This window comes from Mustela putorius, unplaced genomic scaffold (genome assembly GCF_011764305.1).
Source record: "Mustela putorius furo isolate JIRA1106 unplaced genomic scaffold, ASM1176430v1.1 tig00000224_pilon_pilon_pilon, whole genome shotgun sequence".
NCBI lineage: Eukaryota > Metazoa > Chordata > Mammalia > Carnivora > Mustelidae > Mustela > Mustela putorius.
This window is the reverse complement of record NW_025421321.1, coordinates 24,882,404-24,907,620: the sequence shown is the minus strand read 5'-3', so window position 1 is coordinate 24,907,620 and position 25,217 is coordinate 24,882,404. Positions and strand designations below refer to the sequence as shown.

At 34.9% G+C, this 25,217-nt stretch overlaps 1 protein-coding gene across 8 annotated transcripts in view; it reads left to right on the top strand.

The window, feature by feature from the left end:
• Window positions 1-25,217, top strand: part of CCDC88A (coiled-coil domain containing 88A) — a 134,001-nt gene that overhangs the window by 95,012 nt on the left and 13,772 nt on the right. For all 8 annotated transcript variants that reach the window (XM_045077856.1, XM_045077854.1, XM_045077853.1 and 5 more), the window contains exons 18-25: window positions 1,228-1,392; window positions 7,902-8,063; window positions 10,052-10,329; window positions 10,552-10,695; window positions 13,416-13,602; window positions 18,333-18,478; window positions 21,571-21,663; window positions 21,788-22,002. In XM_045077856.1, the coding sequence (XP_044933791.1) occupies window positions 1,228-1,392; window positions 7,902-8,063; window positions 10,052-10,329; window positions 10,552-10,695; window positions 13,416-13,602; window positions 18,333-18,478; window positions 21,571-21,663; window positions 21,788-22,002 (1,390 nt within the window). The remainder of the gene's footprint in view (window positions 1-1,227; window positions 1,393-7,901; window positions 8,064-10,051; window positions 10,330-10,551; window positions 10,696-13,415; window positions 13,603-18,332; window positions 18,479-21,570; window positions 21,664-21,787; window positions 22,003-25,217) is intronic.

Here is a 25,217-nt window from a genome sequence, read left to right as displayed (position 1 = left end):
AATTTAGAAATTTGTGAAAAATGTCTCCATGGATAAACTAATGATTCAAGAGAAATACAATAATAATTGGCTTAAATTGAAGAATGCTATTAAGTTAGTAATTTTGGTAATGTAGGATGACCAAGTTCTTAGTTTTGAGTTGACTCTCTTAAAGTAGGGTTTGGTTGTAATGATACCAGTAAACCCTGGGTAGGATAAATCCTTGGCTTGCTCACTTTTTATCAAATAAACTACAGTAATTATTTATGGATTAGGACCTGAATAAAGAAGTTACTAATTGGGTGCCTGGGTGGCTCAGTGGGTTAAGCCGCGGCCTTCGGCTCAGGTCATGATCTCAGGGTCCTGGGATCGAGTCCCGCATCGGGCTCTCTGCTCAGCAGGGAGCCTGCTTCCTCCTCTCTCTCTCTCTGCCTGCCTCTCTGCCTACTTGTGATCTCTCTCTGTCAAATGAATAAATAAAATCTTTAAAAAAAAAAAAGAAGTTACTAATTTATCTATAAATACTGCTCATTCTGGGCAACAATCCTGCTTAAAAGGGCAGGCATATACAGATACTTCCTCAACTTTAGATATCTTTTTTAGGAGTTATTACATATGTCAAGTCTTCATCTGACCTTTACATGGCATCTCTGAAATTTCTAAATCCAGCTATAGATGGGTCAAAATAATTATTAATATTTAGCAACATGTCTATGCCCAGTTAATTGATTCTTTTTTTTTTAAAGATTTTATTTATTCATTTGACAGAGAGAAATCAGAAGTAGATGGAGAGGCAGGCAGAGAGAGAGAGAGAGAGAGAGGGAAGCAGGCTCCCTGCTGAGCAGAGAGCCCGATGCGGGACTCGATCCCAGGACCCTGAGATCATGACCTGAGCCGAAGGCAGCGGCTTAACTTACTGAGCCACCCAGGCGCCCCAGTTAATTGATTCTTTAGTGATATTTTCATCATAAGCAACAGGATCTGAAATTATTATGAGAGTATGGCCCATATATTATTAGAGTGTACACATGAGCAGAGTGTATTTAAATTTTCTAGGAGAAAAGAATTTGCAGTTTACAAAGCATAAATTGTGATCATGATAGTAGTCATAATCATACATATTATTTATCTTTCACATTTTAATAGTGTCTTTCACATTCACCAGACCATTGTAGAGTCTGATTGTAAGAAGTGATAACTTTGGTGATTCTTTTTCTCCCCATTAACATATTTTAAATAAAATTTTAGGTGAAAAAGAATTATGAAGCTCTCAAACAGAGACAAGATGAAGAAAGAATGGTACAGAGCTCTCCTCCAGCTTCTGGTGAAGATAATAAATGGGAGCGAGAAAGTCAAGAAACAACTAGAGAGCTTCTGAAAGTTAAAGACCGATTAATTGAAGTAGAAAGAAATGTAAGTATTTTTAAATTTTTAGTAGGAAAAGATTATTTTTAGAAGTATCATTATGTTGTCTGATTGCTGAGGCTAGGACCTCTAGTACTATGTTGAATAGCAGTGGTGATAATGGGCATCCCTGCCGTGTTCCTGACCTTAGCGGAAAAGCTTTCAGTTTTTCTCCATTGAGAATGATATCTGCGGTGGGTTTTTCATAGATGGCTTTGATGATATTGAGGTATGTGCCCTTTATCCCTACACTTTGAAGAGTTTTGATCAGGAAGGGATGCTGTACTTTGTCAAATGCTTTTTCAGCATCTATTGAGAGTATCATATGGTTCTTGTTCTTTCTTTTATTGATGTGTTGTATCACATTGACTGATTTGCGGATGTTGAACCAACCTTGCAGCCCTGGAATAAATCCCACTTGGTCGTGGTGAATAATCTTTTTAATGTACTGTTGAGTCCTATTGGCTAGTATTTTGTTGTCATCATCAAGACAGCATGGTACTGGCACAAAAACAGACACATAGATCAATGGAACAGAATAGAGAGCCCAGAAATAGACCCTCAACTCTATGGTCAACTAATTTTCGACAAAGCAGGAAAGAATGTCCAATGGAAAAAAGACAGCCTCTTCAATAAATGGTGCTGGGAAAATTGGACAGCCACATGCAGAAAAATGAAATTGGACCATTTCCTTACACCACACACAAAAATAGACTCAAAATGGATGAAGGACCTCAAGGTGCGAAAGGAATCCATCAAAATCCTTGAGGAGAACACAGGCAGCAACCTCTTCGACCTCAGCCGCAGCAACATCTTCCTAGGAACAACGCCAAAGGCAAGGGAAGCAAGGGCAAAAATGAACTATTGGGATTTCATCAAGATCAAAAGCTTTTGCACAGCAAAGGAAACAGTTAACAAAATCAAAAGACAACTGACAGAATGGGAGAAGATATTTGCAAATGACATATCAGATAAAGGACTAGTGTCCAAAATCTATAAAGAACTTAGCAAACTCAACACCCAAAGAACAAATAATCCAATCAAGAAATGGGCAGAGGACATGAACAGACATTTCTGCAAAGAAGACATCCAGATGGCCAACAGACACATGAAAAAGTGCTCCATATCACTCGGCATCAGGGAAATACAAATCAAAACCACAATGAGATATCACCTCACACCAGTCAGAATGGCTAAAATCAACAAGTCAGGAAATGACAGATGCTGGCGAGGATGCGGAGAAAGGGGAACCCTCCTCCACTGTTGGTGGGAATGCAAGCTGGTGCAGCCACTCTGGAAAACAGCATGGCGGTTCCTCAAAATGTTGAAAATAGAACTGCCCTATGACCCAGCAATTGCACTACTGGGTATTTACCCTAAAGATACAAATGTAGTGATCCAAAGGGGCACGTGCACCCGAATGTTTATAGCAGCAATGTCCACAATAGCCAAACTATGGAAAGAACCTAGATGTCCGTCAACAGATGAATGGATCAAGAAGAGGTGGTATATATACACAATGGAATACTATGCAGCCATGAAAAGAAATGAAATCTTGCCATTTGCAACAACATGGATGGAACTAGAGCGTATCATGCTTAGCGAAATAAGTCAAGCAGAGAAAGACAACTGTCATATGATCTCCCTGATATGAGGAAGTGGTGATGCAACATGGGGGCTTAAGTGGGTAGGAGAAGAATAAATGAAACAATATGGGATTGGGAGGGAGACAAACCATAAGTGACTCTTAATCTCACAAAACAAATTGAGGGTTGCTGGGGGGAGGGGGTTTGGGAGAAGGGGGTGGGATTATGGACATTGGGGAGGGTATGTGCTTTGGTGAGTGCTGTGAAGTGTGTAAGCCTGGTGATTCACAGACCTGTACCCCTGGGGATAAAAATATATGTTTATAAAAAATAAAAAATTAAAAAAAAAGAAGTATCATTATGCATATAACTTAGGAAGTTTATCTAATCTAGTTTATACTTTCTTGACTGATTCATAGTAAAAGAGTAAAGAACTAATAATTTAACTTACTTTTCTCCATCACCTTCGTATATGTCCATCAGCTAACTTTGTCAACTCTGTTGTGAAAATGTAATCCAAGCCCATCGTTGCTCCTACCATTCTAGTCTAAGGTACCATTATCTCTCATCTGGATTATTAGAATAGCCTCTGATTGGCTGGCTTCCCCCCTTCTACTCCTGGCCCAATCTAACCCATTTTTATTATAGTAGCCAGATTTATTTTTTAAAACATAATCTTGGTCATGTCACTTTTTTCCTTAAGATATTCAGTGGTTTCCCCTTCCAATTAGAATAAAATTCAAATTTTTCAGTGTCCTTCAAGATCATTCCTGACTTTGTCCTGCTTCTATTATTGGTCTTAGACCACACGACTCTTCACCCCTTCTATTTATTAATCTTGAGATATTATTACTATCTGTCAATACCTAGAAAACACAAAACAGTGCCTAGTATGTAAGTAAAACAACTGAAGTCATATTAGCCTTTTCTATTTGTTCATATTTCCAGAGATTTATGTTTGGATCCTCTACTTGGAACACATGACTGGCATTCAAGCTTCATATCACATATCTCCTGCAAAAGATCTTTCCTGACCCCTTTCCCCAGTAAAGTAGCTGTTTTCAACCTAAACAATTCACTATCATGCCATAAGTTTCTTTTTCATAACACTTCTAACTAGTGAAATTATATTGCTTTTTTATTTGTTGGTTGTCCACTGGAAAAAAGCTTCTTGACAGCAGGGGCTTATCTTTTCTTTCTTTATTTTTTTTTTTTAAACCACTGTGCCATCAGTATGTAGAATTAAGCCTGGTAGATAGCTGACACAGTAAATATTGGCTGAATAAGAGAAATATTTGTCAAAAAAAGGTAATCAAGCTAATTCATCATTCATCCTTTAAAGATGAGTTAATTTAAGAAAATTTATATACTAACAGGTAAAATAGTTGCGGTTGTTGTTGTTATGTTTTAATATAACATGAATTGAAAACTTTAAGCTATAATGCCAAAATTAATCTCCTATGATGTTGATTCCTACTTCCTCATCCAGAAGTAATCACTGTAAACAGTCTTCCCAGAAGAATGTTTGTGACTTATCTGTATATTTCTTTTGGGACACCTGGGTGGCTCAGTTGGTTAAATGTTCAACTCTTGATCTCAGCTCAGGTCTTGATCTTAGGGTTGTGAGTTCAGACTCCCATATTAGGCTCTATGCTGGGCTTAGAGCCTAGTTATTTAAAAAAAAAAAAAAAAGTAGTATATTTCTTTTTTTTCTTCCAAGATTCAAATTTTAGTTAGTTAACATGTAGCATAATATTAGTTTCAGGTGTAGGATTTAGTGATTCATAAGTGCCCTCCTTAATGCCCATCAGACATATCATCCCTCCTCCATCTACCTTTCCTCCAGTAACCCTCAGTTTGTTCTCTATAGTTAACAGTCTGCTTTCTGGTTTGCCTCTTTTTTTTTTTTTTTTTTAAACCCCCTGTGTTCATCTGTTAATGTTTCTTAAGTTCCTCATATGAGTAAAATCATATGGTATTTGTCTTTCTCTGACTGACTTATTTTGCTTAGCATAATACTGTCTTGCTCCATGCATGTCGTCGCAAATGGAAAGATTTCGTTCTTTTTTCAGCTGAAAAATTTTCTATTGTATACATACATAGCACAACTTTCTTATTCATCATTTGATGGCCATTTGGGCTCTTTCCATAATTTGGCTATTGTGGATAATAGTGTTATAAACATCAGGGTGCACGTATCCCTTTGAATCAGTGTTTCTGTACCCTTTGGGTAAATACCTAGTAATGCAATTGCTGGATTATAGGGTAGTTTGTCTTTAACTTTTTTTTTTTTAAGATTTTATTTATTTATTTGACAGAGAGAGACAGTGAGAAAGGGAACACAAGCAGGGGGAGTAGGAGAGGGAGAAGCAGGCTTTCCTTTGATCGGGCAGAAAGCCTGATGCAGGACTTGATCCCAAGACCCTGGGGTCATGACCTGAACTGAAGGCTCAGTGACTGAGCCACCCAGGTGCCCTATCTTTAACTTTTTGAGGGACCTCTATACTGTTTTCCTGTATCTCTATACTGTTTGGCTGTACCAGTTTTCATTCTCACAACTGTATTAGAGGGCTCTTCTTTCTACATATCCTTGTTATCATCTGCTGTTTCCTGTGTTATTAATTTTCGCTATTCTGACAGGTGTGAGGTAGTATCTCATTGTAATTTTGATTTGCATTTCCCTGATGATGAGTGATGTTGAGCATTTTTTAATGTGTCTATTAGCCATTTGTATGTCTAGAAGTATATTCTTTTACAAATTTACATCTGTGGATTCATGCTATACAGTATTTTTACTTGCATGTTTCAATTATGTTATCTTAGGGATTTATTTTAGGCAGTTATAGATCATATCATTTTGTTTACTATTCCATAGTGTGGATATTACCATAATTTATTTAAATAAATGTATTTTCAGATTTTGCTGCAATGAAAATCCATGTATAATATGTTCATGGGGGGTAGTAAATTCCTGATGGCAGAATTTATAGGCCAGAGGGGGTGTGTGTATGCATATATGTATATGTATATCTGTGTAATTTTAACTGGTGTCATCATGTTAGCCTTTGAAGATCACATCAGTTTTCAATTCCACTAATAGATTACCTGTTTTTTTAGATAAACATTTGATGTTTCTGGACTTTTAATTTTTGTTAAACAGTAAGAAAGTATTTTAATTTTTGTTAAACAGTAAGAAAGTATTTTAATTTTCATGTTTTAAATTATTAGTGAGCTATTTTATATCTTTCTGTTTATCAGCCGTATATGAATACCTATTTTAAATATTCAGTGGTTTACATATATATATGTATGTGTATATATATATGCACATAGATACAAACCTCCATCACTTCGGTTAATAATTGTATTTCAGAAAATTTTGCTGGTATGTAAAAGGGCTGTAAGGTAAATCTCTTTTCCCATTGACTGACTTCATAAATTTCTATTGGAAAAAGTTACTTGGTTGTCATTTTTTAGCCATTTTATTTTAGAAAATGTTTTATAAGATGGCTAACCTTTTATTACACCAATAATTTGGGTGCATTTGTCAGTATATTTACTGACCTCCTAACTTTTCCATTATAAATCTTTTCCTGCTCTGAGATTTTCTTTCTACTCTATCTCTTATTCTTTATAGACTATAGAACTTTTCTTGTGACTGTAAGGATACCCAGACTTGTCATTAGAGCTTTGTACTTTTTGGGTTCTTAAGAGCTGAACTATAGTAGCACCTAATGTATGTAAGTGAAAAATGGTTCACTTTTTGGTGTATCAAGATGGTATATAAATATATCAGCATTCAGTATTATTTTTCCAGTATAAATTTTTTCACCGTTTTTATTCAAATAAATGAACACAAGAGAAGTAAATCATTGTGCTTCCTCACCTTTGATTTTGTGATAAAATGTATGGGTTAAATCATTACTTGCCTTTTATACAGTGACATGTAGTATATGTAACTTTGAAAGCCTATAAAATGAATGATTTCTTTGTCCCCTCTGTAGATATGATAAAAGTGATATGTTGTGATTCAGTTGTAACTTTTTATGCATATTGCAATTATATGCAACAAATTCTGGCCTTTTTGGATGTAATGTTTTATTTCAGTTTTCCAGAGGTTCTTTGTTTATACATTTTTATGCTGATTTTTTATGAAATGTTATTTAGAAGTAAACCTAAAAATATAATATCCATGACAAACATTTTAATATCTGTCAAATTAAATTAATAATGATCTTTGATTTGCATAGTAATTCACTGTTTAAGTATAAAATTTAAATGTGGTAAAATGTACTAGGACAATTGAAAATTGTATGTTTTGTTTGGATTTGCTCCAGAAGTCCTATAGATAAAATAGAGTCTTAATAAGTGTTCTATACAATGGGGAAAAAAAATCTCTAAAGAAAATATGTAACATCTGTTAGGTCAATTTTGAACTAAATGTTTTAAACACATGGTTAAAATTGTTCCTGCTTCTCTTCCAAATTTGTATTTATTAAAATAATTAGTTTTGCTGCTACCCCTGAGACCAGCACTCACCTGTGTATGTGTTTTTGCCTTTGGGCAGTTAGAAAATGTGCACTTCATTAGCTAGACACAGTCCCACATACTTTTGAGCAGCATGAAAACCATATAACTAATAAACCCATTCCAGTTTCTTGTGTTAATATATGAAGAATGAAATGTTTTATTTTTTGGACATTATAAAGCAGACAGTATAATGACACAATAGTAAGGTTTTGGTATTAGTGCTTTCTTTCTCTTTGATGAACTCTCTCTTTACAATTTGGGATAGAGGGGAACTGTTTAAGTCTTCCAAGATTGTTGGGATTTTGTTTTGGATTTTAATGGTAATAGTTGTTACAAAATTCTAATATCTGTTAAGCAAATATGTTTGTTACTTTTAAAAATATGTGTGTTTTCTTTATTAAGAATGCTACCCTGCAAGCAGAGAAGCAAGCATTGAAAACTCAACTGAAGCAACTGGAGACACAGAACAATAATTTGCAGGCTCAGATTCTTGCACTTCAGAGGCAGACGGTGTCCTTACAGGAGCAGAATACTACTCTTCAAACCCAGAATGCAAAGCTTCAGGTTGTAATGTAATATTTGGGGATATGCAACCAAATTTTTGAATTATGCTCTTAAAAAAGGATAACTAGACATGGTAACATTGTTTCTTAGTGAGTGGATTTAATGGAAGATAAATTAAAATATATTGACTTAATGTTATACAGGCTTCCAGAGATCAACATTTTTTTTTTTAAAGATTTTATTTATTTATTTGACAGAGAGAGATCACAAGTAGGCAGAGAGGCAGGCAGAGAGAGAGGAGGAAGCAGGCACCCTGCTGAGCAGAGAGCCCTATGTGGGACTCGATCCCAGGACCCTGAGATCATGACCTGAGTCGAAGGCAGCGGCTTAACCCACTGAGCCACCCAGGCGCCCCCAGAGATCAACATTTTTTAAAATAACAGAGCCTCTAAATATTAACTAATAAATTCACTCAATGCATATAAATACAATAAAGCTAACTTTATCTTTATTTAACATATATAAAAAATATATTTAAAAATTTTTATTTAAAATATTTATGGGCACACCCAGGACTACAGTGGAGCCCCTGACACCTACATAAGGAGCCAGGGGAGCAGCAGCAGCCCTAGCCAGGAAGGCCTGGCATAAGAAAAGAATAAATAAACAAAGTGAAATACTTATTTATTTAAAATATAATTTTATCTTTATTTCACTTAAATTTACTTTATGGCCTTTTCACCTGTTTCACAAAAGTTGATTGTAATTGCTCAAGTAGGAACCCTTGCTGTGGAGTATGATTGCAAATACCATTGTTTATTTCATTTTTATAGCTTTCCTATTGGTTCTTATGAAACAACACAATATGAAAGTTTTGTCTTCAGACTTTTCCTTAGTTCAGAGGATCCATCTTGCACTTAATGCTATAGTGTCTTTTCACACAGAATGATCAGGTTGAGAAAAATACAACTCTTTGAAATGTCTTAAAGAGCCAAAGAAAAAAATTCCATCTCTGAATGGAAAAAAGTTACAGAAAGTTCTTTCTGTAACTCTTTTCCAAATGGTAAAACATATAATAATATAATGTAGATGCCTAAGAAAATTCCCAGTTGAGGGTGCCTGGGTGGCTCAGTTGGTTAAGCCGCTGCCTTCGGCTCAGGTCATGATCTCAGGGTCCTGGGATCGAGTCCCGCATCGGGCTCTCTGCTCGGCAGTGAGCCTGCTTCCTCCTCTCTCTCTCTCTCTCTGCCTGCCTGCCTCTCTGCCTACTTGTGATCTCTCTGTGTCAAATAAATAAATAAAATCTTTTAAAAAAAAAAAAAAGAAAAGAAAATTCCCAGTTGAATTTTCACAAGTAATTTTTCAGTTTTGTTGCCTCTTAAGTTTTAGAAAGTGATAAAGTAGCATTTTAAATTCTGTACTTTTTTATGAGTGGAATACAGACTGTTTCTAATCACCTTCATTTAAAATAATTCAACCCAGAATGTACATATGATATGTATCTCAAAAGAATATTAAATTAAATAATATAAATAATATTAAATCATATAAAATTTATATTGATATTAAATTAAATAATATAAATGAATAATATTAAATTATATTTTGTTCTTTAAAATACTAAAAACCAAATTTTCTCAGTGTAATATGACTATATCTGCCATGATTTATGTAGTGCTTCCTTAAGTTATTGTTATATTTTACATTTTTTATGTTGCCATTAGAATTTTTTTTTTAAGATTTTATTTATTTACTTGACAGAGAGATAGAGCACAAGTAGGTAGAGGGGCGGACAGAGGGAGAACAGGCTTTCCACTGAGCAGGGAGCTTGATGCGGTCCTCGATCCCAGGACCCTGGGATCATGACCTGAGCCAAAGGTAGCCACTTAATTGACTGAGCCACCCAGGCAGACCTAGAATTTTATTTTGAAATAATTTTTAATATGAGAGAATTATTTTATCTGTAACACATACCACATATTTGCATCTTCTAGAAGAACAAGATAACTATTTTTCTTAGGTCTGATAAACAGTATACTTTCTTACAGGTTGAAAATTCTACCCTTAATTCCCAAAGTACTTCACTTATGAATCAGAATGCACAACTCCTAATCCAGCAGTCTTCCTTAGAAAATGAAAATGAAGCTGTAATCAAAGAGCGAGAAGACCTGAAATCTCTCTATGATTGTCTGATCAAAGATCATGAAAAGCTGGAACTTCTTCATGAACGTCAGGCTTCAGAGTATGAGTCTCTCATCGCTAAGCATGGAACTCTAAAGTCTGCCCACAAAAATCTCGAGGTGGAACATAAAGACCTTGAAGATCGGTAATTTACTGTCTTCTCTTGTATTGTTAATTTAAAATCAGTTTTCTTTAGATAATATAATAAATGCTATGTTAAAATAATCTAAAATAATTTACATAGGAAATTTATGTATCATGTTTATAGTGGTACTTAATAATAAATTACTATTGCTTTCTTCATTGCTAAAGTATTTTCTTTTTTATAAGGAAATATTATAAAACAAATACCTAATATTTTTTCCAGTTACAATCAGTTACTAAAACGGAAAGGACAATTGGAAGATTTGGAAAAAACACTGAAAGTAGAACAGGAAAAAATGGTGCTTGAAAACAAAAACCATGAGACTATAGCTGCAGAATACAAGAAACTTTGTGGTGAAAATGATAGGTAATAAATATTTATGTATTTTAGTTTTGTATTATTCATTATATCTGAAGTGTACACTGCCCCTTTGCAGTACCATCTGTAACTTAGAATTTTTTAAAAGGACTCCAGAGCAGTAAGTAAATTACCCAACAAAATCAAGCAACTATTTATAAAATGGCTTGAAAACCTAGATCCCTGTTTTCACCTATTGTTTCTCTCTTGATTTATTCAACTAATTAAGTTTTTAAGCCACATTTGATAATGAAATTTTTGTACCTTGATAGCATTTATATGCGTTATTGTAACAGAATGTAATGAAGTAGGATTCTTTATTTCTGTCTTTGCTAGTGTGATATCTCAGTTCTTGTCTTTCAAAGTTTTTATAAGTGAACAGCTTCTAATTTCCTAGATTTGTACTCTTATTTTTAACTGTCTTAGTTATTAATGGTCTCATACTGCCGTGAGGCAGTTATTTTTTAGTTTGTAACCCTGGGAACATCAAAACTTGCCAACCCCTAATCAATCTGCTTCATAAGGGTATATATCAAAAGGTTTTTAGAAACCTTTCGAAAGTTAAGCAGTCTGCACATTTGCATTGCACTTACACTTAATCATCGCTGAAGTGCTAAAAAGCAGCACACAGTTCAAATGGAGGTCATTCATTGACTATTTGTCCTGTTATGAATTTAATATAATCCATTTTTAGAACCGTATTTCTTTTCCTTTACAAAAAAAAATCCCTAAGCTTCTAGAACTATTTTTATTTCTATGCTCAGTAGTTTTTAATTTAGTAATTGTTATAACTAGAAATAGTGTATTGGGGGATTTGAACTTTCAATTAGCTCTACACCAAGCTAGAATCAAGAAGGATGTATCTTTACAGTATGTGCAGTAGAAGACCAAGTTGTGACAAGTTACAGAATACAAGGACAGGGTCATTTTCATTATACACATAACATTGGAGAAGGCAGTTACTATCAAAGTTCCATCTTGAACCTAACCTTTTTCCATTGTTGGGATTCACAATGAACTGGGACAGTTTGTGAGCTTGGGTAGACCTTCTAGGAATCCAATTAGAGGCCTTTTTAAATTTCAATCAATTTCATTTCATGTCAATGAATAAATGAATTTATTCATTACTGAGGAGCCTTCTGAGAAAGAACTCAGCCTCCATGATGAGAAAAAAATTGAGCATGATGATTTTAAAACGGGAGATTCTGCAGGCTTGGAAGGGAAAGGTGGTTTGAGTATTTTCTATCTCTCAAATACATAAAACCTGTTCTATCCCAACTTTTATGTATTCACGTCTATGTTGCAAGGCAAGAGAAGGCTTTAAGTAAAACCTGAAAGAGCTCTTACACCAAAAAAGATATTTATGAAGACTTGTCTCAAGAAGAATAGTTTGTTTACCCATTTCTCTAAGTAACCTAAGTTTTAATCTTTGATAATGCCAAACCAACAAAGTTTCTTACTTGACTCTAGTTTGTCTCAGCCTCTTTAGAATTGTGTTCACGGAATTACATTTTGATGTTAATGTTCTCAGCTTTAAAGGACAGTGTAAAAAAAACTCTCTTAAAGATCTCATTTTAGCATTTGCCTTAGAGATGATGGTGAGGACATTGTATATGGTATCTCTTCATATCTTGCCCTCATAAAGCATCAGTAGGTAAATCTTTGATCTCCATAGGTATTGATGTATTGTGTAGCTATCTGTATCTCAGTGAGGTCTACCCAGCTGTTAATACTCATGGCATACATTCATTCATGGATTCGACCCATTTATGGAACATTTTCTGTATGTTTCTGGTCTTGCCATTTAATTTTTTTTTTTACCAATCCTTGATTTTTAAAATATATTATTTTTGTTACTTATTTTATGATTTTTGTAAACTGACTCAATTCTTTGCGTATTGAGTTGAAGTAAATGATTAGATGTTCTGAGCAAGTACCATTCTTTTTCTTAATGCCACAAGATAAAGGTCGTTAAACTAAAGCCAACTCAGCCGGCCAGATCCAGGCTGTGTCCTGTTCTTATTGTTTGTTTTTGTTTTTATTCTTGTTTTTCAGATTTAAAAACAGATTTTAGGGATGCCCAGGTGGCTCAGTGGGTTAAGCCTCTGCCTTCAGCTCAGGTCATGGTCTCAGGGTCCTGGGATCAAGCCCCGCATCTAGCTCTCTGCTCAGCAGGGAGCCTGCTTTCTCTTCTTTCTCTGCCTGCCTCTCTGCCTACTTGTGATCTCTCTTCTCTTTCTCTCTCTCTCTTTCTCTGTCAAATAAATAAATAAAATTAAAAAAAAAACAGATTTTATTATATACTTCTTCTATTTTTTATTTTTACTTTTTTAAGTTTTTATTTTAATTCCAGTTAGTTAACATATAGTATTAGTTTCAGTAGTACAATATAGTAAATTAACAATTCCATCCTGTTTCGGTTCATCTCCCAAACTAAAAATAATTTTTGCATTGTAAAAGTTTGGGGGTGCAGAGAGGGAAAAATACCTTTATGAGCCACATGCAGTAGACAACATGCTAGAAGATTTCAAGGGAAGAGTAGTCTGAATTTTCTATTCTAGTTTTACAGAATAGAAACAGATTTTTGATGAATTTAATCACTGGGTAAAGAGTCTGATATATTCTCTAAGTATGTCTGAATGTGATCCACAGCATTTTCACATTATGTAATTACAATGAAAGCTATTAAGGGAATCTAATTCTCTTTCTATCATGATTTCTAATTATAGGTTGAATCATACATATAATCAGCTTGTAAAAGAAACTGAAGTTTTACAAACTGACCATAAAAACTTGAAAAGTCTTCTAAATAATTCCAAACTGGAACAAACAAGATTAGAAGCTGAATTTTCAAAGCTAAAGGAACAATACCAACAATTGGACATCACATCCACCAAGCTAAATAACCAGTGTGAGGTGAGCTTTGACAAGTTTCTTTTTTACGAATCAACACATGCCTGAAAAATAATCATATTAAAATGATAATAACAGTATATATTTGCTTGGGTATTTCTAAAAGAATTGGTCAGGGGTGGGGTACCTGGGTGGCTCAGTCATTAAGCATTTGCCTTTGGCTCAGGTCATAAGCCCAGGGTCCTGGGATCGAGCCCCGCGTCAGGATCTCCACTCTGTGGGAAGATTGCTTCTCCCTTTCCCACTCCACTTGCTTGCATTCCCTCTCTTATTGTGTCTCTCTGTGTTGAATAAATAAAATCTTAAAAAAAAAAAAAAAAGAATTGGTCAGGTAATTGAAATTCACAAGTAATTCATAAAAACTTCTTTTATTATGGATTTCAACATTGTTTACTATTAGTTTAAACTTGTGTGCCCACATACTTTGAAAATGTGAAATTGTGCCCTTGTTTAATGAAAAAATGCTTACTTAGCACCTGGCATGTACTAGAAGCCAAAAAGATAAAAATCTTTCCCTTTGTGGAGCATAGATTCTGGCGGAAAGAAATAGACAATAAGCAGGTGAAATATATAGTATCTCAATGTTTTAAAACATATATTGCACTTTACTCCAACACTTGGTGGTGTAAAACAAGCATTTATTAGGCTCCCAGGTCTGTGGATCAGAATGACAGGGACAGTGGAGCAAGTTTGTTTCTGTTCCACTTGCAACTGTGATTGAAAGGCTAAATGCATGTTTGGTGGTTGGTGCTGGCTACCAGCTGGAGGCATCCGTTTTCTCTCCACATGATGTCTCCCCAAGGGCCAATTTGGCTTTCTCACAACATGGTGATAACCAGACAGAAGCCATCTCTACCATAATGATCAAACCTCAGAAGTTATGCGGCATCATTTCCCCTGTATTCTCTTCATTGAGGCAGTCAAAGTCACATTCAGGCTCAAGAGAAAGAGAGAGTAGATTCTGCCTTTTGGTGGAGAATGGCAAGATTCTTACAAGAGCATGTGAACTGGAAATACTACTCTATTTTGAAAATTGGTCTGCAACATCTGGTATGTTACAAGGTAGATAAGTTATGTGCAAGTAAAAATGAAATAGGGCAAAGAGGGATAAGGAAGACTTGCAGGGTGGATAAAGGAATATAGATTGAAATTTTAATAGGCATCCTTCAACAAAGATAATTTTATTCTGAGTAAAACAGGGGAGCCATTTGAGTGTTTTGAGCAGAAAAGACATTGGCCTTATGTATACAGTTGTGTTATTAACATAATTCCATGCTGCTCTTTGTGATGGTTTGATAAAACAAGTTTTAAAGTCTAAAGGGATACTGAAAGCCTTAGAAAATCCTTAAATTTGGGCGCCTGGGTGGCTCACTTGGTTAAGCGACTGCCTTTGGCTCAGGTCATGATCCCAGAGTCCTAGGATCGAGTTCAGCATTGGGCTCCCAGCTCCTTGGGGAGTCCTTCTCCCTCTGACCTTCTCCCCTCTCATGCTCTCTCTCACTTTCCTTCTCTCTCTCTCACAAATAAATCTTTTTTAAAAAATCCTTAAATTTTATTGTTTGGCCCCCAAATCATTGAAGTTTGAATATAGCTTAACACCTGAATTTCATGGCACTTTTAAGAAAAGGCCCTTAAGCCAACTTTTAAAGGGAAATAGGAGTAGAAAAGTAATACTTAAAAGCGTTTTGTCTGAAATGATAAACCAATAGAAAGAAGTACTAGTTTAAAAGCATATTTAATTACCCAACAAGGCTCAGAAAGTATAGAACATTCATTATGCCTGTGATTTATAAAAGTGCAAATAAAATATAGCCGGAGTGATGGACTTACAGAAGGAGGAGGAGGACAAATCCACTCCCCAAGAAACAATAAAATTGGGCAAAATTGTCAAAAACAACCATTGTAGTACTCTGGAACTGCAGTAATGGTGTACAACGGATTGAGAAGCATTTATTTATTTATTTATTTATTTATTTATTTTTAAGATTTATTTATTTGACAGAGAGAGAGATCACAAGTTAGGCAGAGAGGCAGGCAGAGAGAGAGGAGGAAGCAGGCTCCCTGCTGAGCAGAGAGCCCGATGTGGGACTCGATCCCAGGACTCTGAGATCATGACCTGAGCCGAAGGCAGCGGCTTAACCCACTGAGCCACCCAGGCGCCCCTTGAGAAGCATTTATTAAAGAAAACTGCTTGACTTTGTGTAGGGGCTGTGATTGTCTGAGGCATTTTATCTTGTGATTTCTCCCATTCCCCTCCACCTTCCCCAATTCCAATACCTAGTAGTTCAGATGAGGGGCATACTGAGAAAATTAGCAACTTTGCTACCAGAGCAGGCTGACTTGATTTGAGTAGAGCACAAAAAAGTCCCATACTCAGGAGAGTTGTCACAGGTCAATTCTCAGGTGGTCTGAGGTTGGAATATTGGTTGGGGTAAGGAATAGACCAGCAAATTAGTCAAAAATTTAAATGGGAGATCCAGGGAATGAGACATCCAGCTATAGTGAGTCTTGATAAAGTCCTTCCTGACATTGGTAGCATGGAAAGCTATCCAAGAGAGACCAGAAAGGGCCCTAGCTACCTACTTATCTCTGGCTAGTAGTCCCAGCTCAAGTCAAATATTAACTCTTGGCTAGGGACTAACACATATAATAGCATGATTTAGAGGGAGTGGAAAAATGAATCCAGAGTATAAGAGGCCAGGGTAGAAGTTAATCTTCTTGGTAATATAGTTAATGAGCTATTTCTTGATCAGGTACTGGTTTCACACATGTTCACTTTGTGCTAATTCACTGAGCTGGAGCTACATAAAGTTGTGTTCTCTTTTCTCTATATATGTTTTATTAATTGTTGACACAGTAATTAATGCTATATAACAACACAGAACCTTTGGTAATGGACATAAACATTTATTTTTGCTCATGAATCTATGGATTGCCTGAGCAAATGTGCTGATGGCATATATCAATGTGACCAAGATCATTTGATCTTAGTCACATTTGCAGTGAACTGGCACAGACTCAGAGGGCTGGCTGGCCTAGGGTGGCCCCAGATGGCATAACTTTTCTCTGTGCCATGTGGTCTCTCATCCTCCAGCAGGATTACAACACATAAGGCTTTTTGAGTCTAGACTTGGACTTCCATCACTTCCACTTTCTTCTTGTGGCCAAGGGCATTCCAAAATCAGAAAGAGGGAAAATAAATTCCACTTCTTGATGGTAAGAGCAAGAAGTCACAGCACAAGAGGGTATAGACACAGGGAGGAGAAAAACTGTGTTCAGTTTTGTAATGAATCTACCACATGTTGTGCTTCAATTTAACAATATATAGATAAATATAACACAATAGTGATAATGGTTAGCTCTAAATGGCTATTTATGGGTATTCACACTATTGCTTTTCTGTATCTTAAGAGCTTACAAAATGTCTGGGATTTTTTTCCCTTTTTGTTTTTTAAAGTGTAGATCCCCAGACTGGTTGAATTTGAATGCTAGGACCCAGAAATCCACATTTTTAAAAGAGATAGATATATAGATTTATTTGTTTGAGAGAGAGAGTGTGTGTGTGCTCACACAGGTGCAAGGAGGGGAGGAGCTGAGGGGAGGGAGAGAAAGGAAGAAAGAATCTCAAGCAGACTCCAAGCTGAGCATGGAGCCCCAGGTGGGGGCTTATCTCCAGCCCTGAGATGATGATGTGAGCTAACCAAGTCGGGAGTTCAACCAACTGAGTCACCTGGGTGCCCCTGGAAATCTACATTTTTTAATAGTTCCTATGAATGATGCTGAATTTTGAAAATCACTACTTTGGGCTTTCTGACTTCTACTAGAATCTCTGGCCTAACTAAGGCACATTTCCAGTTTCTTCTAACTACAAAGAAGCCGCCCAATGCTGTTGGCAACCCAACTACCAGTAGTATCAGCTAGTAATACCAACCACTGACAAGATTACCTAAGTCCCTTTGATCCACCCATTAAAACTATGTACAAACTTCTAAGATTCCTAAAAAACAGTGGAGGAGGAAAGAATGAGGTATATTAAGTATCTACTATGTGTTAAAGGCATGACACATGATAGTTTACATATATTATTTAATCCTTACAACAGTCAGGGGTGTGAATTATTCTCATTTTATAGATGAGATCATTAAAGTCCAGAGAATTAATTTACTTGTCCAATTTCATAGCTCCTTAAATGGAAGGCCAGGTAGCTTTCAGACTATAAGTTAAATAGTTTTGAAGAAAGCAACTGTTTTTGGGACTAGATAATTTGTTATATGTTAAACCCAGTGTTTGTAAGAATTTTTAAAATGTGTACAGCACATAACTTAGTATTTTAGCTCTCATTATAACTAAAATAATCATTCATGGTACAATAATCATCATCATCATCATCAAGGTGCAACCACCTAATTGTCTAAGTAGCAGAAGACCTAAGTCTTTTTTTTTTTTTTAAGATTGATTGATTGATTGATTGATTTTAGAGAGTGTGTGGGAGCTGGAGGAGGGACAGAGGGAGAGGGAGAGAGAGAATCTCGGGCAGATTCCCTGCTAAGTGTGGAGCCCAACAGAGGCTTAATCTCCTGACCCTGAAATCATTACTTGAGCCAAAACCAAGTTGAGACACTCAACTGACTGAGCTACCCAGGTGCCCCCAGACTGTATATTTTTCAGATGTTTGGGGTGATGTATGTTAAATGTAAATGTTGATTTTAAAAAAAATGTTTGTGTTTAAACAGTTGCTAAGCCAACTTAAAGGAAATTTAGAAGAAGAAAATCGACATCTACTAGATCAAATTCAGACATTAATGCTCCAGAACAGAACACTATTGGAGCAGAATATGGAAAGCAAGGATCTCTTTCATGTTGAACAAAGGCAGTACATGTAGGTACCAAATAATGTTGAAGGTAATACTCATGATTTTATCATTGCCAACTGGTGACAAAAAAAACTCACTGCTAATTTCTTTTTAATTTTCAACATTATTATTATTTCTCCATACATTTTTTTGAATGCTTATGTTCTGGGCACTATGCTAGTAACCAGAAATACTAACATGAAAACACATAGGTCCTGCTCATAAGAAACTAGTAACATAAAGCAGTAAATACAAATAATCGCTACAATGGAAGTATGTGTAGGAGGCCTTAGAAATACAGCAGATACAGGGGAAGGAGTACCTTAGTCTGGCAGGGGCAAGGTGGACTTCCAAAAGATGCTTGCTTAAGCTGAGACTTAAAGACCCATGGGAGTTTGCCTGAGGAGACATACCAGGCCAAGGAGGTACAAATGGAATAGCGTGAAGGTGTGATGAAGGTGTGTTACAGTATGGTAAAGGACCTAAAAATTAATAGTTCTTGCTGGAGCAAAACTGAGGAAGAAGGAGCAATAGAGAAGTGACTGAAAGCTTAGGAACAACCTCACAAAGGTTTTTTTTTTATGGCATATAAAGGAGTTGCTGAAAACTTTTAGCAGAGGGGTAAAATGACCAGATTTGTGGTTTTTTTTTTAAAGGCACTGGTGGCATTTTAGAGTATGGATTAGAAGTCCTGAGAATAGAGACAAGGAATAAGTTTTAGGAAGACTGTTGTAATAATCTAGTGAATCATAATTCACAAGCAGTGGTAGTTGAGATCATATACCAGATGTAAGAGATAGAATTGACAAGGCTTAATATTGGTAAATTATATCTCCATTCTCCATTAGTAGTAGAGGAATCTGGTAAAATCAGGTATTTGGGCTTGAGCTACTCAGTGGATAGGCCTTGTATTGCACCAAGGTTTACCTTTTCTAAATTCCCCTATTCCCTAAATGAGAAACAAAATAGTATAATAGAAATAGCACGGATGTTGAAACTTGGCAGCTCGTAATCCAAGTCCCAGTTCTTCCAGTCACTAGCTATGTGACCATAGGTGAGTTACTTTGGTTTCTTTTTCTCTAAAACAGAGATATAACGTCTACTTCCAAGATGATCCTAAGAAATAAATGAAATAACATATCTGTCCCTTTTAGGCATGATATATATTGTGGTGAGCTAGGGCTCATATGAAACCAGGATACATACATCTTTTTTTTTTTTCATACATCTTTTGAAGCATCAGTTTTCTTATAAAATTTGAGGCAGGGAACATGATTTTTATATTAACAGACAGGTATATTATGGAGCAAAAAGTGTTTGCATGAGCTTTTAAGATAAATGTAAAACTTCAAAGAAATTTCACATTTGTGGCCGGCCACTTTCGACTACACCTTCAGTCCTTTCAGGGCTATGTATTCCTTTATTCTCTGCCTTAAGAGGTGTTTCTGCTTAAGAAGCAGGAAGTATATGTAAAACATTTAAGTTTTCTGTCCCTTAAGCAAAAGCTTTATGCAAAGCTTTATATTTGGATATCTTTAGAATATCTTAATATTCTGGTCCTTGGTAATCCAATGGAGTAATCCAATGGAGTAATCCATTTCCAAAGTTTCAGTAATTGTATCTGTATAGTTGACTTAGAAATATTAGTATCTATTCTGACTTTTTGAATTTAAATACAAAATATCCATCTTATATGTCAGACAGTTCTTGTTGAATGCTTCTGTCACATGATCCTAGCAGGAGTGACAGTGAACAGGTAGTACTGAGAATTTGGAGATTCCTGATGATATTTCAACAGGTAAAATGAGAAGACATTTGGGAGGTATATCTGCCATTGTGCTGTAGTGTATACCTCTTGGCAGTCTCTGTTCACAAAGCATCTTCTTCAAAAAAATCAAATCCATTTGTTCTGGTTCCCACTTCCATAATTCATCCTAACCACTCAACTAGACTACCTCATGAGCCTCCTGGATGCTTTCTTTACTATCATCCTTTCTGATAGATACTATTTCATCATGGAGTTAAGGTACCTACAGCAAAGATTTCATAATTTCACTTTTTAATGAAACCTACAAGCTTCTAATTTCCTATTGAGCAAAATCTAAACCTGAAAATCCCTCACTGCTTCCCTTCAACTAAACTGCTTAATTTAGCATTCTTATCTTTTCAGTCTATCTAACATGGCCGTTCTCTCCATTAGGCTTTCTTTGGTCATTCAAGATAGAAATATTTTCCCTTTTATAAGTTTCTTTTGTACTTAACACAGTACTTTTATTTTGGCACCTTTACTACCTTGGATTGTAATACTCATGTATATTTGTTCTCTCTTCTATTGTATTATAAGCAGAGTGGGCTACTTATTGTCTTTTTATACTCTTTGTGTCTTCCTCATTATAAATGATCACTAAATATTTGTTGACTAAACAACATAGCAGTTTGGCATTACAGTTTTTCAGATCATTTTACTTTAGTCTGTGATCTTTGATGTTTCCCTATGTAATATATACCATCAAGGACATAAATGAGATGAAGACATGGTGATACTAGTATATTCATGTATTGCTGAAGGCAGGAAATTGTTCTCTAAAGGTAAATTAAGCCTAAGTAATTCTGCCATAAAGGAAAAAAGTCTGTGTTTGATGAAGATGTGGTTGCAAGATTACTTATATCTACAATTGTAAACAGACTATTGAACATTTTAGTTTTTTACTTACATAAATTATATTAAATTACCTTTCATTCCAAACACAATGTGAGATACTAAAAGATCCAAAAATAGGAGAACAGCCACTGTTAATGTCGCTTAACAGCTATTAAAAGACGTTGAGAGAATTCCTTTGTCATGATGAGAATATAATATGGAAAATATTCTTCAAACAAATAAATTGTATTAAATAATTGAATTTTAAATTCTATATCCTTTCATTAAGTAAGTTTGTAAATAAAAAGAAAAGGAGAAACTTGGAAAAAATTCTCTTGTTAATATCTAATACTTTGTTGTCAGCTCTAATATCTGTATTTGTTTATGTTCTGGACAGCAGTTAGATTGTAGTCACAAAATATTCATAACTATACAAAATATGGTACATGTCCTAAAATGCAATTTTAATTTTTACAGTGATAAGTTAAATGAATTAAGACGACAAAAGGAGAAATTAGAAGAGAAGATAATGGATCAGTACAAATTTTATGACCCATCACCTCCTAGAAGGTACTGTTAACCAAATTTTATTCATTTTTACTTTGGAAAAAAAGAGTAAGTTAAGTCTTTTAATTTTGTGAAGGTTTGTATGTTGATTTAAGACTGATAAGAGTTTTTTAAATTATTCTATTAGGAGAGGCAACTGGATTACACTAAAAATGAGAAAATTGATAAAGTCTAAGAAAGATATTAATCGGGAACGTCAGAAATCTCTAACATTAACACCTACCCGCTCAGACTCCAGTGAAGGATTTCTTCAGCTCCCTCATCAAGATAGTCAAGATAGTTCTTCAGTAGGTTCAAACTCTTTAGAAGATGGCCAAACTTTGGGGACCAAGAAAAGCAGCAGTGAGTGCTTACACTCTTTAAACATTTGTGATCTCTAGTATTGATTTAGAATTCTTTCAAAAGATTTATTTAACTTATAACTTCAGCAGTCCTCTGGGTAATAGTCTGATGAATGCATTTCTTTTTAATTTTATATGATTATAAAATTCATGTGTACTGCAGTATCGCATGATTTCCTGTATTATGTGTTTCTAAAAATACCAAACACAGAAATACCATCATTTAGTAAGGGAGATTAAACAGTGTCCAAAGAACATTGAGATAAGAGCCAGAATATCTCTGTTACTTGCTAGTTGTAGTAATATGGGTACACCATTCACCTTTGTGTCATACTTCATAGGGTGATTATGAAGAGTAAGTGAGAAGTATTTATGAGCTCATCTTGATAATTATTTGTAACTAAGAATAATAAGGCATTTTATAATGGGGTTTTATTCATATACTTGGGTGTCAAATTGGAGCAAAGTTACATTGGTGAGAAGCAAAGAAAAACAGTTATGAATTCAAAGAGAATGATACTCAGTAATTTAGAAGTAACTGAAGGTTATAAAAATTATTGAGGGATTGCTTGGTAAAGGATCGATTAAAATGGATGTATATAAGCTTTTATATAAAATTGTGATTTAATTTTTTAATTACAAATATGATAGTATTACACCTTAACATGAACTATACAATTCATAATATTTTTATTACTGGTGTGCTTAACTAAATAAGAGCAAAATAAAAGTCTAAAGAAGTATATTTTAAGAGAAAGAGAAAAGAATCCAAAGCCAGGCCCTTTGAAGATGTCCAAGAAGTTGACTACTAACAATGTTCTTACAGAATATGTAAACAAGATACTTGAATCCACTCATACTATCACCAGAGTCACTAAATTTAAAAAAAATAGGTATTTGTCTGTGTGTATGCATAGGTATATCTATATGAAATAGATTTATATAATTTCACTGCTATTCCTTTGAAGTAAAGAGTTCAAAATAGCTATTACTTCCCCCCAGGGATAGACTTTACTTATGGCAACTCTCAAATCTCTCAAAAAACTATAGTGTTTGGCTTCAAGGGAATTACCTCTGAAAAGACAGTATTTTAGGATATAGGAGATGAGGCATTCATTATAGGGTATATTTCAGAATACAGCTATACATCCTAAAAACTAGAACCCATAAGTATTCATGCATACATACATCGTGTGTATGTGTGTGTGTGTGTGTGTGTGTGTGTATTAATCTCAAGAAAATGTTTAAATTCTGTATCCCAACACAAGATTATCATTACCTGGGTCTTTTGCTACCTAAGTCTTATCATTCAAATCTACATGAAATCTCTTGCGTATTCTTGTGGAGAAATCATCAGTTTTACCTTAAAAAGATGTCAGATAATTCAATTTATGTTATTTTAGATATAAAGTATTTGACATCTTATTAAATGAGAAATGGTAATAGGTCAACTTAATTATTTTCCAATTAAAAGAAGATATTTCATAAGGCATTGATTTCTTTCTTTCTTTTCTTTCTTTCTTTTTTTTTTTTTTTTTCCCAAGTGAGCTCTGCATCCAACATGGGGCTTGAACTCACAACCCTGAGATCAAGAGTTGTATGCTCTCTCCTGACTTGGCCAGCCAGGCACCCTAAAAAAAGATTTCAATTCAGATATGATAATGTAACACAAGAAAGGCACAGCAGTCTTTTTTGAGGTCAACTTGTCTGTTTTTAATATAAAGCTGACATTCTTTCATACTCCCTGCTGAAGCATCCAGAATAAGAATCGAATGCAGTAATATTCTTCCTGCAGTTCAGTTTTAGAATTTTTTAAATAAACAAAAACCCAGCAGTGCTAATGTTCTCTGAATTTGAGTATGTTGTTTAAAAAAAAACATTGTATACCTACAAACTAGTTGACATAATAAGGATCACATTCCACCACTGGAAAATTTAAAATTCCTTTTATCCTGTCTGTCAGTAAAGCAGTCTTTGGAAAACAGTTGAAACAGAAGTACCTAAACAAGACAACATGTGCATGCTGCAACCATTCAGCTTTGTTTTAGCTAAGTGTCCATGTTTACATTACTTTCAGTTCATTTCTTTTTAATCATTAAAAACAGTTATGTTTACCAAGTTAGAAAAGAAAAAAGTCAAATTAAAAGCCAAAATCAGGACTGTTCCTAATAGTGGTCAAGTAAGTTAAAAAGCTGTATGTCCATTGCATTCTATTTAATGGAGAACAACTTTGATTAAATATAACTCAAGAATGTTAGTGACTCTAGTGAGCATTTTAATTTTTATGCCAATGATACCTACTGTAGTTATAATCCTAATTTTCACTTATAGAATTTTTCTGCACAGTACTACCTTTGTTTTTCTTAGTAAACTCATCCAAAAAGCCCTTCAAAATACCTAAAAATGTTATAAATACATACTTATCTGTCATTTTTGCTTGCATTAGTTGCCTCTTATCTTTTAGCCTTAACAGAGCTTAGTGCTAGCTTTTCTCTTTTCTGTAGTCAGCCTTTTGCAAAATGAAATGAATGTAATTGCTCATGTCATCTTTTCAAAGAATTTGCTCTGAAGAATAAATATTTTCTTGGTGCTGTTAAATAATGCACCAGAATTCAATAAACCCCCCAAAATAATTCCCTATTTCCTTTGTTAAAGTTTAAGAAAATAATGAAAGTTTTTAATTTCTTTAGATTGTTTTAAACATTCCCTGGGCACCCTCGTTTTTGTTGATATATATTAATAGAATACTCTTGTAAAATGTGCATTTTCTTTTTTTTTTTAATGATTTTATTTATTTATTTAACAGAGAGAGATCATAAGTAGGCAGAGAGGCAGGCAGAGAGAGAGGGAGAAGCAGGCTCCCTGCTAAGCAGAGAGCCTGATGCAGGCCTTGATCCCAGGACCCTAGGATCTTGACCTGAGCCGAAGGCAGAGGCTTAACCTACTAAGCCACCCAGATGCCCAAAATGTACATTTTCTTAAGAAGTTTTTTTTTTCCCTAAGATGAAGTCTTTTTATTTAAAAAGTTAAAATAAAGAATTGGAAAGCCTTGTACATTTTCATCATGTATACTGTGGCCCACCAATAACCCTAATTTTAAAGGTATACCTTTACAATTTATTGACAACTTATTATTATTAACTTATTATTAACAACTAGTTAATAGGAAAACTGTTCCTTCAGTAAGTACTTCTAATCAGTTCCTGTTTTGTAGGA